At 42.6% G+C, this 19,760-nt stretch overlaps 1 protein-coding gene across 2 annotated transcripts in view; it reads right to left on the bottom strand.

The window, feature by feature from the left end:
* The window catches only part of SPAG9 (sperm associated antigen 9), a 149,460-nt gene extending 130,706 nt beyond the window's left edge, over positions 1-18,754 (bottom strand). For both annotated transcript variants that reach the window (XM_041724570.1, XM_041724571.1), the window contains exon 1: positions 18,324-18,754. In XM_041724570.1, the coding sequence (XP_041580504.1) occupies positions 18,324-18,626 (303 nt within the window). In that variant the 5' untranslated portion in view covers positions 18,627-18,754. The remainder of the gene's footprint in view (positions 1-18,323) is intronic.
* Positions 18,755-19,760: the final 1,006 nt, after the last annotated feature.

The raw sequence follows: 19,760 nt of genomic DNA, 5'->3' as shown, positions 1-19,760 counted from the left end.
ATTTTAATTTGAGGCACACAGAGAGAGAGAGAGAGAGAGAGAGAGAGAGGCAGAGACACAGGCAGAGGGAGAAGCAGGCTCCATGCAGGGAGCCTGACATGGGACTCAATTCCAGGTCTCCAGGATCACGCCCTGGGCTTAAGGCGGCACTAAACCGCTGAGCCACCAACCGAGGTTGCCCAAGAACTTATTTTTTAAATGAAATTAAGGAAACATCTCCATTTACAAAAGCATCAAAGAAGAACTAAATGCCTAGAAGTGAATTTAACAAAAGAAACGTAAAACTTTTACTCTGACAACAAAACAGTGTTGAAAGAAACTAAAAATCCAGGGATCCCTGGGTGGCGCAGTGGTTTGGCGCCTGCCTTTGGCCCGGGGCGCGATCCTGGAGACCCAAAACAGTGTTGAAAGAAACTAAAAATCCAAATAAATAGAAAGCATCATGTTCACGGATCAGGAGATCTAATATTGGTAAGATGGCAATACACCCCAAATTGATCTACAAATTCAATAAAATCCCTATGAAAACCCAAGCTAGCTTCTTTGCAGAAATTGACAAAGTGATCCTAAAACTCTCGTGAAAATCTGATGGGCCCAGAATGACCAAAATAATCTTTAAAAAGAACAAAGTTGGAGGACATATTCCTCAATTTCAAAATTTATTACAAAAAGACAGTAGTAACAACAGGATAGTGCTCACTTAAGGATAGATGTATAGATCAATGAAATAGAACTGAGAGTCCATGAACGCCTGGGTGGCTCAGTGGTTAAGCATCTGCCTTCATCTCGGGGCGTGATCCTAAAGTCCCAGGATCAAGTCTCACATTGGGCTCCCCGCATGGAGCCTGCTTCTCCCTCTTCTGTGTCCCTGCCTCTCTTTCTCTGTGTGTGTCTCTCATGAATAAATAAATAAAAATATTTTTTAAAAAGCCCTCAGATTTATAATCAATTATATTTCAACAAGGGTATCAAGATAATTCCTGAGAAAAGAATGGTCTCATCAACAAATGCTACTGGGACTGGATATCCACATGCAAAGGAATGGATTTGGACTCCATATAAAAAAATAACTCAAAATAGATCAAACACCTAAGTTTAAGAGTGTTAAAACTACAAAACTCTTAGAAGAAAACATAAGTAAAATTTTTGTAACATCTATCTAGGCAATGGTTTCTTCTACATACACAAAGAGTACAGGCAATAAAAGAAACAGATAAAACTCCATTTCATCAAAAGTAAAAACTTTTAAGTTTCAAAGGACATTATCAAGAAAGTAAAAAGAAGGGTGCCTGGTTGGTTCAGTCAGTAGTGCATGTGTGCGTGTGGCTCTTGATTCTGGGGTCGTGAGTTTGAATCTCACATTGGATGTGAAAACTACTTAAATAAATTAATTAAAAAATTTTTATAGTAAAAAGATAACACATAGAATGGGAGAAAATATTAGCAAGCCATTTATCTGATAAGAGGCTTATATATACACATAATGGAATACTATACAGCCTTAAAAAAGAGTGAAATTAGGATATATGTTACAAATGGATGAGCCCTAAAAACATGCTAAGTGAAACAAGTCAAACACAAGAGGGTAAATGTCATATGATTCCATTTATATGAGGTACCTAGAGTAGTCAAATTCATAAGGACAGGGGCACCTGGGTGACTCAGTCTGTTAAGCATCTGCGTTCAGCTCAGGTCATGATCCCAGGGTCCCCCATGTTGGGTTCCCTGCTCAGTGGGGAGTCTGCTTCTCCTTCTACCTCTGCCTACCACTCTGCCTACTTGTGTGCTTGCTCCCTCTGTCTGTCAAATAAGTAAAATCTTTAAATTCATAAGGACAGAAAATAGAATGATGCGTTTTCAGAGGATAGGAGAAGGGAGAAATGGGAGTTATTGTTTCATGGGTATGGAGTTTCAATTTGAGATGGTGAAACAGTTCTGGGGATGAAAAGAGGTGGTGGTTGCATGACAAGGCAAATATACTTAACACCACTGAATTATGCGGTTAAAAATGGTTAAAAAAGGGATCCCTGGGTGGCACAGTGGTTTAGCGCCTGCCTTTGGCCCAGGGCGCGATCCTGGAGACCCGGGATCGAATCCCACATCGGGCTCCCGGTGCATGGAGCCTGCTTCTCCCTCTGCCTGTGTCTCTGCCTCTCTCTCTCTCTGTGTGACTATCATAAATAAATAAAAATTTTAAAAAATGGTTAAAATGATAAATTTTATGCTATGTATATATTTTTTGAAGATTGTATTTATTTGAGAGAGAAAGAGAGAGAAAAAAAAAGTGAAAGGGAGAGGGACAACGAGCAGGAAGAGGGGCAGAGGAAGAAGCAGACTTCTTGCTAAGCTGGGAGGCCGACTTCAAGGCTGGATCCCAGGCCCCTGAGATCATGATATGAGTCAAAGGCAGATCAACCACCTGAGCCACCCAAGCACTCTAATGCTATGAATATTTTACCACAACAAAAATTTTAAGGGAAAAAATATGTGTTGACAATTATATAAAGTGAAATTTTCACAGGGAGAAAAAAATCAACTCAATCTAATTAAATAAATGCAGTCTATTAGAGGAATGAAAATTTTCAAGGTCAATATTAATACTATCAGTTGACTAGTATCACTAAGAAATGAAGTAGTCTTCATAACTATTTTTAAGAAAAACTGAAGCACCAAAATATTTATATAACATCGTTTAAATTAAAAGTATTTCTAGGGACGCCTGGGTGGCTCAGCAATTGAACATCTACCTTCAGCTCAGGGCATGATCCCAGGATCTGGGATCGAGTCCCACATCTCTGCGAGTCCCACCATTCTCCCTCTACCTATGTCTCTGCCTCTCTCTCTGTCTCTCATGAATAAATAAAAATAAAATCTTAAAAAAAAGAACACATGGAAAACTAATATTAAGTAATATTTATTACTTAAATATATTGGAAAAATAAATGTCTTGTTTTTGTAGTTTGCTGAATATGTCACACACTTTCAAACTCTTCATACTTTGGATTTGTGACACATAACCTAGTTAAATGCCACCCTGTCTCTATGGAGTTATCCCTCTGGTTTTAGGTTTTAAGCACCTTGAATATACAGTACTTGTCTAAAATGCTTATCTAAGACTGCCCTAGTTATTTACATTAGCCTTCCCCACTAGACTATGATCTCCTCAATAGCAAGACCTTGGACTAATCGTTTTCATACCCCTGGTCCAGGTACAAAGTGTTAAACTAACACCTGTTTTATAAACAAATAAATGAGATGGATAGAGAGGTGGATATAAGAAATATTAATAACATTTAGTACTGATTAACCAAATGCCTGAAGCTTTGAAAAGCTCATTCTTCTGGTATAATTCTCACAAGAATCCTGTAAGGTTGTTACTATTATTATCCCTATTTACAACTAAGAAACTAAGGTCTGGCATTAAAAACCCGTCCATGGGACGCCTGGGTGGCTCAGCGGTTGAGCCTTTGGCCCGGGGCATGATTCTGGAGTCCCAGGATCGAGTCCCATGTCAGGTTCCCTGCATGGAGCCTGCTTCTCCTTCTGCCTGTGTCTCTGGCTCTCTCTCTCTCTCTCTCTCATGAACAAATAAATAAAATCTTAAAAAAAGAAAAGAAACCTGTCCATGATTTCACAAGTAGGAAGTAATACAGCTAGCATGTGAACTAAGGCAATCTGATCCTTTGCCCTTGGCCACTACACTGTACTACTTTTTATAATTTTCAGTAGCCTACTTCAGAGACTCCTGCCATTTGTTATATATAAGAACATATCTCTAATAGAAACTCTCTTAATTTTGCTGTTTATAACCTGTTGAGGGCTAAGAAACTATTTTATTCAAAATAAAGATATTAAACGGGTGCCTGGGTGGCTCAATCAGTTAAGCCCCTGCATTCAGGTCATGATCTCAGGGTCCTGGGATCAGCCCCTGGTCAGGTTCTGTACTTAGCAGAGAGTCTGCTTCTCTCTCTCCCTCTGTGATCTCTCTCACTCTTGCTCTCTCTCAAATAAATAAAACCTTTTTAAAAAAAAAAAACCTGTTTCAATAAAATAAAATAAGGATACTATGAGGGCACCCGGGTAGTTCAGTTGGTCAGGCATCCAACTCTTGATTTTGGCTCAGGTCATGATCTCAGAGTCTAAAACTGAGCCCTGCATCAGGCTGCATGCTGGGTATGGAACCTGCTTAGGATTCTCTCTCTCGGGATCCCTGGGTGGCGCAGCGGTTTGGCGCCTGCCTTTGGCCCAGGGTGTGATCCTGGAGACCCGGGATCGAGTCCTGTGTCAGACTCCCTGCATGGAGCCTACTTCTCCCTCTGCCTATGTCTCTGTGTGTGTGTGTGTGTGTGTGTGTGTGTCTCATGAATAAATAAATAAAACCTTTAAAAAAATAAAAAAATAAAAGATATTTGTTTTTGAATACGTAGCAATAACAAAAAAGGGGCTAGGGCAACAAGTAACTTAAAAGAAAATTCAAATTAAGGATTTGATAATTGAAATTAGAAATTGTATTTATATCATAATAGGCTAGCAGAAGCTTTTAACCAATATATTTTCAATGCCCAAGAAATAAAATACCTTGTTCTTCAGAATGAACTTTTCTTCAAAAATAAATGTTGGGGCACCAGGGTAGCTCAGTCAGTTAAGTGACTGTCTTTGGCTTAGGTCATGATCCTGGGGTCCTGGGATCGAGCCCCATTTTGGGCTCCCCACTCAGCAGGAGTTAGCTTCTCCCTCTTCCCTCTGCCCCTCCTCATGCTCATTTCTCTCTCACACTCAACATGCGCATGCCCTCTCTCTCTCTCAAATAATAAATAAATCTAAATAAATTCTGAATAAAATCTTAGGGAAAAAAAAAATGTCTATCAAAAGATCCTAAGCAAATTGCTAAAATTAAGTTTGGGCACTTAACCTCATTTGTGTGGAAATTTTATTCAAACAAACTTATTTCTCAAGCAGCAACTCAAACAAATCTAAAATTAAAATACAAAAGAAAGCCACATTAAGTTTAAAATAATCAGGGGTGCCTGGGTGGCTCAGCGGTTGTGCATCTCTGCCTTTGGCTCAGGGCATGATCCCGCAGTCCTGGGATAGGGTCCCACATCAGGCTCCCTGCATGGAGCCTGCTTCTCCCTCTGCCTAAGTCTCTGCCCCTCTCTCTCTCTCTCTCTCTCTCTCTCTCTCTGTCTTTCATGAATAAATAAAAATCTTTTATAAAATAAAAATAAAAATAAATTTTTTTTAAAGTTTAAAATAATCAGAGAATCGTGGTACTAACATGACTTTTAAAATCACCTAGGTACCTTCCAAAACCAAACCAAACCAAAGAAAAAAGATAAAAACAGGGATCCCTGGATGGCTCAGTGGTTAAGCGTCTGCCTTTGGCCCAGGGTGTGATCCTGGAGTCCCGGGTTCAATTCCCACGTCGGGCTCCCTGCATGGAGCCTGCTTCTCTCTCTGCCTATGTCTCTGCCTCTGTCTCTGTGTCTCTCATGAATAAATACATAAAATCTTTAAAAAAAAAAAAAAGATAAAAACAAAATAAAAAATAATAATACATTTTTAAAAATAAAAAATAAAAAAAAGGGACGCCTGGGTTGCTCAGCAGTTGGGTGTCTGCCTTCTGGCTCAGGGCATGATCCTGGAGTCTGGGGATCGGGTCCCGCATGGTGCTCCCAGCACGGAGCCTGCTGCTCCCTCTGCCTGTGTCTCTGCCTCTCTCTGTGTGTCTCTCATGAATAAATAAATAAAATCTTTAAAAAAAAAAAAAAAAGGAAAGTAAAAAAAGATCACCTAGCCCAACCTTTGCAAAGGCAGAAATAATGCCTATGATCTTAATATTTCAATTTAAACATGTAAGTAGTTCTAGAATATCTACTATGTAGAAGACAGTAGGTAAATCATTTGCAATAACTACCCTCAGAAGTGGTTTTGTCTTGTTTTTTTATGTACAAAAGTCAAAAGACTTATTGAAGAATTTTTTGGAAGTTTTAGCATAACTTGGCACCATTGGTAAGGACAAATAACTTGAATGCACAAAAGAGAACTTTAAATACTTAGGCTTAGCAATTTGACCTTTAGCATATTCATACATCCCGCCAACTAAATAACAAATATCTATTAAATAGCTACTGCATCCTAGTAGTTTAGTAGGGGAATTAAAGCCATGGATCAGTTTGCTAAAACATTGGAAGTGTTACATGAGGGGGAGGGAGAGTATGCTGTGGGACAATATAAGATGGGCATAATCCATCTTTGGGTGTTCATAAAAGGCATTCCAGAATTGAAACCCAAAAGATGCATACTGTTAGCCAGGCAACAGAAGAGAAACAGTACCAAGCAAAGAGGCAGTTTTTAAGAAGGCCTGGAGAGAAAATACTTTGTGCAAAACAAACTCCAAGTGTCCAAGAGTTCAGTATGATGGCTCAAAAAAGAAAGGATATGTGGTAAGGTAAGGAGCAGCCAGATCACAACACTTTGTATCTTAGGAACTTTAGACAGAGCCACTAAAGGCTTTTAAGTATGGAAAGATTGGATCACATTTCCATTTTGGAGAAATCTAGGTACAGTATGATGGGCAGTTTATAGGTTGGCAATACTGGAAGCAGACAGATCAGTCATGGGACAGTTTCAGTTGTCCATTCATTTATTCAGAAATATTCATTGGATACTTCCTTTGTGCCAGATACCAGAAAACAGTGTGAATGACACAAAATCCCACCTCTATGGAGTTTGGATTTGGCCCAAGAGATGTTGGCAGTCTGTACTGTGCAGTGGAAATGGTTTTGGAAGAAGTAAAGATTCCAAAAATATTTAAAAGTTGGGAAAAAACAAATAAAATAATAAGAAGAAATATTTAAAAGTTGGAAACAAAAGAAGGTAGCAATGAGAATAAAGAGAGAAGAGCTGGGGTGCCTGGGTGGCTCAGTGGGTTAAGTGTCTGCCTTTGGGGGTCATGAATCCAGAATCCTCCGAGTCCTTGACAGAGCCCTGAGTTCGGATCCCTGCTCAGCAGGGATTCTGCTTCTTTCTCTGCCCCCTTACCCTGCTCATGCTCAATCTCTCTCACACTCAAATAAATAAAATCTTTTTTAAAAAAAGAAAAGAAAGAAGAGAGAAGAGTTAAGGTGATGAGCTATCTGGCCAGGCAGACAGCGGTAACCCTTACACAGGGAACAGAGGAGCAACAAGCTTGGGAGAGAAGTTCAGGTTTGGATGTGTCAGAAGACATTCATGTCCGAGAAACAACAGTAATGTGGATCTGAAACTCCAGAGAGAGATCGGACTTTAAAGTTCTTAACAGCTATCAGCTTCAAGAGAAGAAACTTCTGTGTTTTGCTCACCACTGTGTCCTCAATGGACACAGTACCAGGCACACAGTCAACACTCTATAAGTAGGGGGATCCCTGGGTGGCGCAGCGGTTTGGTGCCTGCCTTTGGCCCAGGGCGCGATCCTGGAGACCCGGGATCGAATCCCACGTCGGGCTCCAGGTGCATGGAGCCTGCTTCTCCCTCTGCCTGTGTCTCTGCCTCTCTCTCTCTCTCTCACTGTATGACTATCATAAATAAATAAATAAATAAAAATTTTATAAAAAAAGATTAAAAAAAAACACTCTATAAGTATCTATGAAATGAATGAGATACACATTTTGGAATGGTCAACAAATTATAACTGAACCCATGGGAATGAATAATACCAGTTAGGCAGTGTGCAAATGAGAGCTAGAGGGGAACCCCAGAAAGAACTCCAAGGAACACTGAAGCTAACTAACAACATTAAGGAGAATCCACAATGGTCAAAAAAGGGGAAAACTGGGATGCCTGGCTGGCTCAGTCAGTGAAGCATACAGCTCTTATTCTTGGGTTCATGAATTCAAGACCCAAGCCCAGCATAGATTCTACTAAAAAAAAGGGGGAGGGGGGAAAAGGGCACCTGCGTGGCTCAGTTTTAAGCAGCCAACTCTTGGTTTTGGCTCAGGTTGTGATCTCAAGGTCCTGGGATTGAGCCTGGAGTGGGGCTCCAGGCTCAGCAGGGAATCTGCTTGAGATTCTCTCTCTCCCTCTGTCCCTCCCTACTTGTGCACACATGCACTAGCTCTTTCTCTCAAATAAATTCATTAGTTAAAAAAAGAAAAGAAAAAAGAAAAGGGGAAAAATCAAGAGAGTTCAAAGTCACAGAACCAAAATACGTTTCCTTCAGACTCTTAACTCTAGAAAACAAACTGACAGTTACCAGAATGAAGTGGGTGGGGGGACAGGTGAAATAGGTGAGGGGGATTAAGGAGTGCACTTGTCATGATGAGCACTGAGTGTTGTATGAATGTTGAATCACTATGCTGTACACCTGAACCAAATATAACACTATATGTTAACTGGAATTTAAATAAAAACTTAAAATATATATTTTATATATATATAAATATATATGTTTCCTAAAGAAAGAGTGACCAAAAGAGTCAAATATTGCTGAGAAGTATGAGAAGGAATAGAAAAAAAAAAAAAAAAAAACAGAAGAAATGCACTTATCAGAGCTGCTCACTTATATGAATTTTCAAGGATAACAATTAGGAGAAACTCTGACTATACATGTTTAAAGTTTCAGATCTAAAAAAGTACTTTTATGAGATGAATTATTTCCTGCATGGGCAGCTTACCCTTTTATACTTCTTTGTTCATCTAAAGTACCTGCCTCTTTACTCTTTATCACATCACCTCTTTTAATTTCCTGCATGGTGGGGCACTTGAGTGGCTCAGTTGGTTAAGCAACTGACTCTTGATTTCTGCTCAAGTCATGATCTCAGGGTCATGGTATCAAGCACATGATATCAACACAGAGTTGGCTTGGGATTCTTTCACTCTTTCTCTCCCTCCCACTTTGCCCCACTGCCCGCCCCCACGTGCTTGTGTGCACGTCTGTGTGCACACTCTTGCTGGCACGCAGGCACTCTCTCTCCAATAAATAAATAAATCCCTGAATGGCATCTGTCACAATCTATGATTACAATAACTGGCTTGTTTATTCTTTATTACAGTATAAACTGAAAAAAGTACAGGCTACCTTTTTTGTCTTTTTTGTTTGTAGTTATATTCCCAGAGCCTACAACAGTGCCTGACTCAATAAACAGTTGTTCTTTCTGATCACCTATGTGTCTATCTTTCTACCAACCTATGGAAATGGGATACAGTAGAACCAGAAGATCATAGGAGTTTCCTCTCAGCTGTTAAAAAGGATCAGTTTCAAAAAAAAAAAAAAAGGATGTTTCTCAATTTCTGTATCTTAGCTTCAAACAAGAAAGACAATCCATCATATTTTATACTGTAATTTTAAATTTTAAAAAATTAACAATTTTCATTATTGTCTTATAATCTCAGATCTAAATTCCTTATAGAAAAGTACCTAGAAAAAAAAAAAAAAAGAAAAGAAAAGTATCTAGGGATGCCTGGGTGGCTCAGGGGTTGAGCATCTGCCTTTGGCTCAGGGCGTGATCCTAGAGTCCTGGGGTTGAGTCCCATATTGAGCTCCCTGCATGAAGCCTGCTTCTCCTACTGCCTATGTCTCTGCCTCTCTCTCTCTGTGTCTCTTATGAATAAATAAATAAAATCTTTAAAAAGAAAAAAAAAGTAAACTACAATTATTTTAGGGCACCTGCCTTTGGCTCAGGTCATGATCCCAGGGTCCTGGGATGGAGCCCTGTGAGCAGGGAGCCTGCTTCTCCCCCTCCTCTCTGCTGGTAGTCTCTCTCTCATATAAATAAAATCTTTAAAAAAATTTTTTTTAAAGATATCAATGCATTTTTAGTTTTTCTGTATGTTTGAACATTTGCCTAATAAAAAGCTAGGTAGGGGGAGGCTTACTGAAAAAGTTTAATAATTTTTTTTAAAAAGGGCACCTGAGGGATCCCTGGGTGGCGCAGCGGTTTGGCGCCTGCCTTTGGCCCAGGGCGCGATCCTGGAGACCCGAGATCGAATCCCACATCGGGCTCCCGGTGCATGGAGCCTGCTTCTCCCTCCGCCTGTGTCTCTGCCCCTCTCTCTCTCTCTCTGTGACTATCATAAATAAATTTAAAAAAAAAAAAAAAAAAAGGGCACCTGAGTGGCTCAGTCAGTTAAACATCCAACTCTTGGTTTGGACTCAGGTCATGATCTTAAGGTCATGAGATCAAGCCCCTTATCAGTTCCATACTCGGTGGGCAGTAAGCTTGAGATTTTCTCCCCCTCTCCCACACCTCTGACCCTTCCCCCAACTACACTCGTGGGCACTCGTTCACTCTCAATAAATAAATAAATAAATAAATAAATAAATAAATAAATAAATAAATAAATAAAATCTTAGGGGGGAAAAACAATTTTTGAAAGTTCTAATAACTCTATATCCTCACCTTGGAAACTTCTTTATTGTATGAATATGTAAATTTCCGAGGTACAGTTCAAAAATTTTTGGAGGCACCTAATTACTGGACACTATAATTCCTAAGTGAATAAAACAGTCTTGCTTCAAACTACCAACTAAATATTGCTGGCTAAGAGCACCTGGCTGGCTCAGTGGGAAGAGCATGTGATTCTTGATCTTGGGTTCCCAAGTTCCAGCTTCACACTGGGCATAGAGATCACTAAAAAATAAATAAAATATCGCTGGCTAAGATTTCAAAATGCACAGAATCACACACCTATTTTTTTAAGATTTTTTATTTATTTATTTTAGAGGGGAGGCAGGGAGACAAAGAGGGAGAGAATCTCAAGCAGATTCTATACTGAGCATATGGCGCTCAATCTCACAACCCTGAGGTCATTTCAACCTGAGCTGAAATCAAGAGTCACTGCTTCATCAACTGAGCCACCCAGGCGTCCAACACACACATATATTTAAAAAGCAGTTTTTTGAATACGTGTTACATATATTATTAAACTGGATCTATGTTAAAAAAAAAACTGGATCTATGTTGATATATTTTATCTCTAATAATTTATTTACGTAAGAGTTGTATTCATTATGAGTGCTGAGCATAGCAAAATATTTTTAATATAACTTAGCCATTAACTCAGTCAACAGAATAAAACACATATTTGGCTATATTCTAACACTAGCTCTCCTGGGAACCAAAGGTTCCATATGATTTAAGAATGTAGTGTGTAGTAAAAGGTAAGCTAAGGAGTCCAAGAAACAGGAACCAGATTCAAGCACTGAATTCTTGGATTAATGAGCTATGGCACAAACTACAGTAATCTAGTGAGTAGTTCTTACTTTACTAATTCATCCTCTGATTAGAGGTACCTACCTGGATGCAACTAGGCACCTTACCATTTTTATATTCTCTTTTGTGTTTTTAAAGTTTTGTTTGTTTCTTTTTTTGTAAGCCCCACACCCAATGTGAGGCTCAAACTCACAACCCCCAGATACAGTCATAAACTCTTCTGACCAAGCCAGCCAGGCACTCCCTCTTTTGTGATCTTAACCAAGTAAAAATGTGAATGTCACAGTGGCAAGGACACATAATGGTATCTCACATATTACATTCAGAAATCTCTGAAGGTAAAGGGTAAGATCTGTCTTAAGAGCTAATCAATGGTTAATAGACTGCCATCTCAAAAGGCAAAAACCCCATCACTACTACCACCACCACATACACATACTGCCCCGGGGAACAAATAGACTGTCCATTTCAGAAAGGGTCTTGAGGAGCACCTGGGTGGCTCAGTCAGTTAAGTGTCTATCTTCAGCTCAGGTTGTGATCCCAAGGTCCTGGACCCAGCCCCACATTGGCTTCCTGCTCAGCAGGAGTCTGCTTCTCCCTTTCCCTCTGCCCCTCCTCTTGCTCCTTCTCTCTCACGTGCACCTGCATTGTCTCTCTCTCTCTCAAATACATAAATAAAATCTTAAAAAAAAAAAAATCTCAAAGTAGGGACTGACTAGGGGCAATATGAAGCTTATTCAAAATGGCTCAGCAAGAAAAAAACTTATTTTAAGTAAACTCAATGCCAAATGTGGGGCTTGAACTCTGAGATCAAGAGTCACATGCTCTACCAACTGAGCCAGTCATGTGCCCCAACAATGGTATTTTTTTGTATATGAAAATATATACTTTTATGTGTATAAAAGTGTGATTTTAAATGAATTGGTTTTATGTACAAAATAATTTAGGTAATACTGAAATTAATGAAACATGAAATGTTTTTTGAGCAATCTAAAACAAGTTTCAGGGATGCCAGGCTGACTCAGTCACAAGAGCATGTGACTCTTGATCTCAGGGTCATGAGTTCAAGCCCTATGCTGGGTATAGAGATTACTTAAATATTTAAAAAATATAAATAAAACAGGTTTGGATTATGTAACGTGACATTCCAAAAAACTGTTCTTACTCTAACTGAACCAACAGAGAAATTAAGTCAGCACCTGATTCAATTCTTGAACTCAAATCTTTAGCTCACTGAAGATACCACAAAATACTGGTTTCAAAACCACCGATCAGGTACTACAAAGGAACTTCACTTTTAAGAGGAGTTTGAAAACTGACCGATAATATGTATATACAAACTTGTAAGATGTCAAATGTTAACACCTCACAGACAACAACCTGTTCTCCTGTAATGACATGTTACCACCCTCTCCTGCTGCTCTACTTGAAATAAAACAGCAAAGTTAAACTCCTAAAGACACCAGAGTTGACAGAATTAAGGCTAGAAACCTAAAGAATCATCATAATACTAATGTAAATAACAACTGTGCTAGGAACACCTGGGTGGCTCAGCGGTTGAGCATCTGCCTTTGGCTCAGGGCGTGATCCCAGGTCCTGAGACTGAGTCCCACATTGGGCTCCTTGTGGGGAGCCTGCTTCTCCCTCTGCCTGTGTCTCTGCCTCTCTCTCTTCCTCTGTGTCTCTCATGAATAAATAAATAAAATCTTAAAAAAAAAAAAAAAAAACCAACCCTGCTAAAGGCACAGAATAAATTTAATGTTGAGGCAGACAGAATTTCTGCTTTCCAACTCCCTAAGTCCTCAAGAGCCACCATCAGCAAATTTAAGTTTTAAGTATGCAAAATTCCTCTTCACTCCTCTTACTTGATAAAGTCAAAAGACTCAGTGAAAAGACATCAAATTTTCCTTTTAAAGTGTTTATTAAAAAGATGAACTCAATGGCCATTGTAAATTACCTTGCAAACAAATCAAAATTAACTTCCTCAACAGTTTTGATTAAAATATTTTTATGAATGAGAACATCAATAAAAAGAACACTATCAAAAGCCTGCTTTCCTGCCCAGAAAGCATACCCTTCCAAAGAAAACAATTTGACTCAAGTCTTCATATAAAACATCAATTTTGTTACTGCTTTAAGTATTAATTCATTGGGGAAAAGTTAATTTGAAAATTCTCAGTAAAAAAAAAAAAAAAAAAATCTCAGTAGTATCTCTCACCTCAGTATTTAATCACTCCAATTCTTTTAAGCAAAAAGCCACAGAAAAGTAGTCACAAAATCACATACATAACATCTTCTTCCCAGCAAAGATATTCTCTTTTCAGCTTATTCTCCTCAAATATGCTTCTATAGTACACGGTGGGAGGAAAGGGAGGAGGAAGAGAGTGCATTTTTAAGTACAATCTCCCTCCACTCAGTCATGCTAAATAAACTCGAACTTTGAATATAATGGTAATAAGAAACAAGGCACACAGAATTACTTGAAACTAGATTCCTGGGCAGCCCCGGTGGCTCAGCGGTTTAGCGCCGCCTTCAGCCCAGGGAGTGATCCTGGAGACCCGGGATCGAGTCCCACATCGGGCTCCCTGAATGGAGCCTGCTTCTCCCTCTGCCTGTGTCTCTGCCTTTTTCTCTCTCTGTGTCCCTCATGAATAAATAAATTAAATAAGAAAAGAAGAAAAGAAAGAAAGAGAAGAAAAGAAAAGAAAAGAAAAGAAAAGAAAAGAAAAGAAAAGAAAAGAAAAGAAAAGAAAAGAAAAGAAAGAAAAGAAAAGAAAGAAACTTCCTAAGAAAAGGGTTCTTTTTTTTTTTTTTTTTTTTTTTTTTATGATAGTCACAGAGAGAGAGAGGCAGAGACACAGGCTGAGGAAGAAGCAGGCTCCATGCACCGGGAGCCTGATGTGGGATTCGATCCCGGGTCTCCAGGATCGCGCCCTGGGCCAAAGGCAGGCGCCAAACCGTTGCGCCACCCAGGGATCCCAAGAAAAGGGTTCTTAAACTTATTTGCCTACTTATCAGAAAAGTTGGGGTTTTGGTTATTTTTAATTACTCAAAGCAATCAGGTTTATTGTAAAAGAATCAGAACTTGAACAAAACATAAATAACACTAACATAGTCTTCGCAAGAATAACATCTCTCTCTAGGTCACTGTTTTTATTTTTTTTATTTTATTTTTTTTTTTAATTTTTATTTATTTATGATAGTCAGAGAGAGAGAGAGGCACAGAGACACAGGCAGAGGGAGAAGCAGGCTCCATGCACTGGGAGCCCGACGTGGGATTCGATCCCGGGTCTCCAGGATCACACCCTGGGCCAAAGGCAGGCGCCAAACCGCTGCACCACCCAGGGATCCCTAGGTCACTGTTTTTAAAAATCATTGAGTGGAAAAAAAAAAATCCGTGATTGAGGGGGGTCTGGCTGGCTTATTCAGTAGAGCATACGACTCTTGATCTCAGCGTTGTGAATTCAAGCCCCACGTTGGGTGTAGAGATTACCTAAAAATAAAATATTGGGATGTCTGGGTTGTAGAGATTACCTAAAAATAAAATATTGGGATGTCTGGGTTGTAGAGATTACCTAAAAATAAAATATTGGGATGTCTGGGTAGCTCAGTGATTGAGCAGACGCTCAATCCTTGATCCCTGGGATCAAGTTCCACATTGGGCTCCCCACAAGGAGCCTACTTCTCTCTCTGCCTATGTCTCTGCCTCTCTGTGTGTCTCTCATGAATAAATAAAATCTTAAAAAAAAAAAAGTAGTCTTTAAAATTGTTTTAAAAAAACCAAACACCCTCCTGAAACTAATACTACACTACATGTTAATTAATTTGAATTTAAATAAAATCTTGGAGGAAAAAAACCCACTGATCTACAAATAAATTATTCAAAGATCCATAGGGCTTACTATGGATAGAGCAGACACGCAAAATCTAGCTGAAAAAGCGAAATTTAACTGAGCCAAGAGTGAGGAGCTAGCCAGGGTGAAGCTCTGAGGAAAAGCATCCTATGCCAAAGGAATAGCATGAGCAAAGGCACCACACAAAACTTAGATAAGGAATGTAAAGATAAATGGCTTGACCAGGGAGCCCAAAAGGTAGAGTAGTCAGCAACAGGGTGATAGATTTCTTGACTAGCATTTGAAACTAACTATAATCTTTTTCATTTTAAAGCTTTTTAAAAACTTTTATTTGACCCGGGGGGGGGGGGCACAGAGGGAGTGAGAGGGGAGAAGCAGACTCCCAGCTGAGCAAGGAGCCCAACGTGGGGGTAGATCCTAGGATCCTGAGATTATAACCTGAGGTGAAGGCAGAGGTTTAACCCACTGAACCACCCAGCCAACCCATTTGCCCTGAAACTGATCATAATCTATCTAAAAGCAGCCTTCCTTTAGGTTGGTTTTAAAGAGTCACAAAAATAGGCTAACTCCACACCAAACAAACTTAAATAAAAGCAAAGAAAAAGTCAAAGAATTCAAATTAAGCAATATCATTAGAATAAAGATGAAATTTCCAATTCCTTGGGGCATCTCGGTGGCTCAGGGGTTGATCACTCCCGTATCAGGCTCCCCACGGAGATCCTGCTTCTCCCTCTGACTGTCTCTGCCTCTCTGTGTGTCTCTCATGAATACATGGAACTGTGTGTCAGGAAGGAAGGAAGGAAGGAAGGAAGGAAGGAAGGAAGGAAGGAAGGAAGGAAGGAAGGAGAAAAAAAGGAAAAGGAGGGAAGGGAAGGGAAGGGAAGGGAAGGGAAGGGAAGGGAAGGGAAGGGAAGGGAAGGGAAGGGAAGGGAAGGGAAGGGAAGGGAAGGGAAGGGAAGTGAGGGGAAGGGAAGGGAAGGGAAGGGAAGGGAAGGGAAGGGAAGGGAAAGGAAAGGAAAGGAAAGGAAAGGAAAGGAAAGGAAAGGAAAGGAAAGGAAAGGAAAGGAAAGGAAAGGACGGAAGGAAGGAAGGAAGGAAGGGAGGTATTTACAGCAAAAGTACTTGAAAGCCTGGAAATTGTCCATCACCAGAAAGTGTAAGTTAATTCTGAGCACCTTTGTGGAAATTTAGGAGGGTATATAAAACGGTGAGAATATTTTAGGGAGTGTGAGTTGCTATAATGTCTTGCTTGCAGGAATTCGAACCAACCAACCAACCTTCGTCCCTTCCTCTGAGGCAGTTTTGCTACAATAGCAGACTATCAGGCTCCATATTAAAGGCCACAAATGAAGCGCTCAGAAAATTAAACACAGAATTCACTTCTGCATATTGGCTTAAGAAAGACTGAATTTCCAGAGACTGGGTAAAACTTGACTTATCATCTTATACAAAAAGTGATAACAAGGTGGTTGTATGTTTGGGGTCTGGGAATTGGCTCATCTATCATTTCATCAATTTTCTCTATTCTCAAGTCATGGCTCTTTGCCCAAAGGTTTCATAATACAGAATTTACAGACGTATTTGAAAAAGTATAAATAACCAAAAAAAAAAAAAAAGTCACTTATTTACTTAAGAAATTAATACACAATCCAGTACGTAGCAGTTAGTTTTATTTCCTGATTCTGCAACCTGTAAGCAGATATTTTTCTTGGCACGTGTGACCCTGGCCTTTTGCCATGTTCACATGTCCCTACAGGAGTTTAAAGCTGGAGGGAGTATTTCTTTTATCCAAGGTGATAGGTCATGCTGGGCCTGCTCCTTGTCTGTGTATACATGTCTCTTCCTAGTACATCCACATACTGGTAAGATAATAGCCTGTATGAGGATGAAGATACAGCACGCCACCTCAGAAGTAGTACATGACCTCTGTTCTATAAACAGTGCTAATAAGCTACTGGACACTGCAATCCCATCTTCAGATTTTTTTTCAATCCCTCCCTCTCTATATACTTGGAAATACTCTTGACACAAAGTCAATTTTGTTTGGCAAATGCAATGGCATTCCTTTGAGACAAATGGATCACAAAACCAGAACTAAAAATCATCACTATAGTCAAGCTTAAAAAAAAAGAGAACTATGTGACCTGGTACAAAGGTGTATGTGACAAAACAGAAGTCTGAGTGGAGATAGTATTCAGGGTTAGGAAATGAGCTGCTAAATAAATCTCATATCCTAATGAATGCCTTTTTGCCCCAAGCATTTTTCAAAGAGAACATGTTGCTGGTTCAATAATTCAGTATTTAGTTTCCTTCAATCACCATGTATTTAGCCCGGTGTATTAGATTAGACGCTCAGAAAACAAAGATGAACACTTCGCCTGAATTAGGTAAATTCCGTAGACATAAATGCCAACACACCCTGAAAGCTTAAATCCTGGACTGTCTCAAGAAGTCCAAGGCCTATCACTTGCACTCTAGAGCTCCAAAAGGCTCACGGACCCGAGGCGAGGGTTCCGAGGTCACTGCCGAGATGCGAGGGTTAAAGACACCTGTAAACTGCAGTCCTAAAAAAAGGCTGCCACCAGTCACCTACACCTCCTCAACCCGCCCCGCCCCCCAGCCCTCTTCATAAATAAACAGAGGGTTTGTAAGGGGAACTGTCCAAGGTGACCACCTGACACGGGGGAACGCTTTGGTGTGAGATGTCAATAAAACAAGATTGTACGCTCTACTGACAAGACTGTTGCTCTACAACATCTAAGTGCCGACAAAGTGTCAGCCAAGACCCAGAAAACATAAAACAAAACCTCTTTCTCTACAGGGTTAAGACGTCAGGAAGAAACTGACCGAAAGAGGGAGATGTCTAACTTCCCAAAGCAGCAATCCCCTAGAAAGGTACTGGAACCAGCGGAAGTTACATACCCAGGACAGAAGTGTTTAAATGCCCCCCCCCCCCCGCACACACACACTCACCATGGTAAAAGTTTGAACCGCCGTCTGACTATCCCACGGTGGTCGGAAACTTCCCTAAACTGCAGGCGGCTACAGGCCACCCCGAAGTCTCCGCCCCCAGCCAATCTCAGGTGCCCTCAGGCCAAGCTGTGGCTCCCGCCCCGGGCCTTGTCCCGGACACTCACTAGCCTGCCGCGGCTTCCGACGCCGGCCGGGGGTCCCGGGGACCTCGGCCGCAGGCCCGCCCCCTCCTCGGCCGGGCCGCGACCCCCGGCCCCCCGGCCCCCGGCCCCCGGCCCCCGCGCTGCCCGGCGGCGGCCCTCACCTCCTCGGCGTGCTTGCGCAGCGCCTTCTCCCGCTCGTACTGGGTGATGAGCTGCTCGTTGTCGTCCCGCAGCAGCTCCAGCTCCACCTGGTGCTCCTGGTCCTGCGCGAACACCGAGTCCAGGTTCTCCAGCACGGCCACCACCAGTGGCATCAGCTCCTTGACCACCTCCTCGTCGTAGCGCCCGATGAGCCGCTCGAACTCGCGGTAGATGGAGCCGGCCAGGCCGGACACCCGCTCCGACATCACGGCCCCGGAGCCGCCGGGCTCCTCCTGGTACACCACACCGTCCTCCAGCTCCATGGTGGCGGGCGGGCGGGGGGCCCGGGGCGTCGCCGGCTGAGGGGGCGGCACGGGCCCGCACGGGACGGGCCCGGCTGGGGCTGGAGCTGGGGCTGCGCCCGGCGGGGTGGGGGGTCCGGGCCGGAGGAGGGGAGGGGTGGGGTGAGCGCACTCAGCCCAACGGCTGCTGCACCAACTGCCGGGGCGGCCGGGCCGCGCGCGCCACACGTCACCCGCGGGGCGGGACCCGCGCCGCGTCGGCCCGGTGGGCGGGGCCCCGCGGGAGGCCAGGCGCGGCCGGGGGGCGGGGCCGTGCGTCACCGTGCGCCGGCGGAGGGGGCGCCGTGGCGTCAGCACTGGGCGCCGCGCGGCGGGCGCGTTCGCCAATGGGAAGGACGGCTGGGGGAGGGTGGCGAGAACTGTCAGCGCCCGGCGGGACTCGCAGGGCGGGTCCCCGAGGAAAGGGAGGGTCCTGGAAGAGTGACTGGCCGCCCGGGATTAACAAAGCTAACATTCCTGTTGCCTTTTGCAGCTCACAAAGGGCTTTCTCATTTGTTCCTCGCGACAGGCGTGGTGTCGTGGAGGTCTCGGCGCCGTTGCACGGACAAGGGGAAAGTAGGCCCAGGAAAGTTGTGGTTCACTCAAGGTCACGCAGCCAGAACGAGGAGGAGGCCGAGCTGGGGCTCAGACCAGTCCAGATTAGGAAGCTCGGGCGGGCTCGGAGAAGGGTGGGACACACACAGGGAGAGAGAGGGTTAAAGCGACCGTAACTGAGACGGGATGTCCCCGGGTGATGCGGTTGGGTCTCGATGGCGCTGTGCGGGGACGGCGAGAGTAAGGGTAGCCCCGTAAGTCGGAGGAAGTGCGAAGCATTCCGGACAAGGGTAACACTGACGCCGCATCTGGCACGTCCCCAGACACTGAGCCCCTCGGCCCCGGGCCACCTGGGACGGTGGCATTTCCGGGCTCCAGACACCCGGCGTCCCTCCAGTCTGGAGGAGGGGCGGCGCGGGGAAGTGAGGGGCCGAGGAGTCCAGGAGGGAAGGGGTGGAGTCTCTGGGGTGAGTCAGTCCCATGATCCGCGAGGCCTCCGCCGCCCGCCCGGGAGAGCGTCACGTGTGGGGAATGACACAACGCCCAAGCCTCAGGCGGCCT

The sequence above is a fragment of the Vulpes lagopus genome, chromosome 12 (genome assembly GCF_018345385.1).
Source record: "Vulpes lagopus strain Blue_001 chromosome 12, ASM1834538v1, whole genome shotgun sequence".
In the NCBI taxonomy this organism is placed as follows: Eukaryota; Metazoa; Chordata; class Mammalia; order Carnivora; family Canidae; genus Vulpes; species Vulpes lagopus.
Note: the sequence above shows the minus strand (reverse complement) of the source record. Positions and strands in the feature narration are given on the sequence as shown.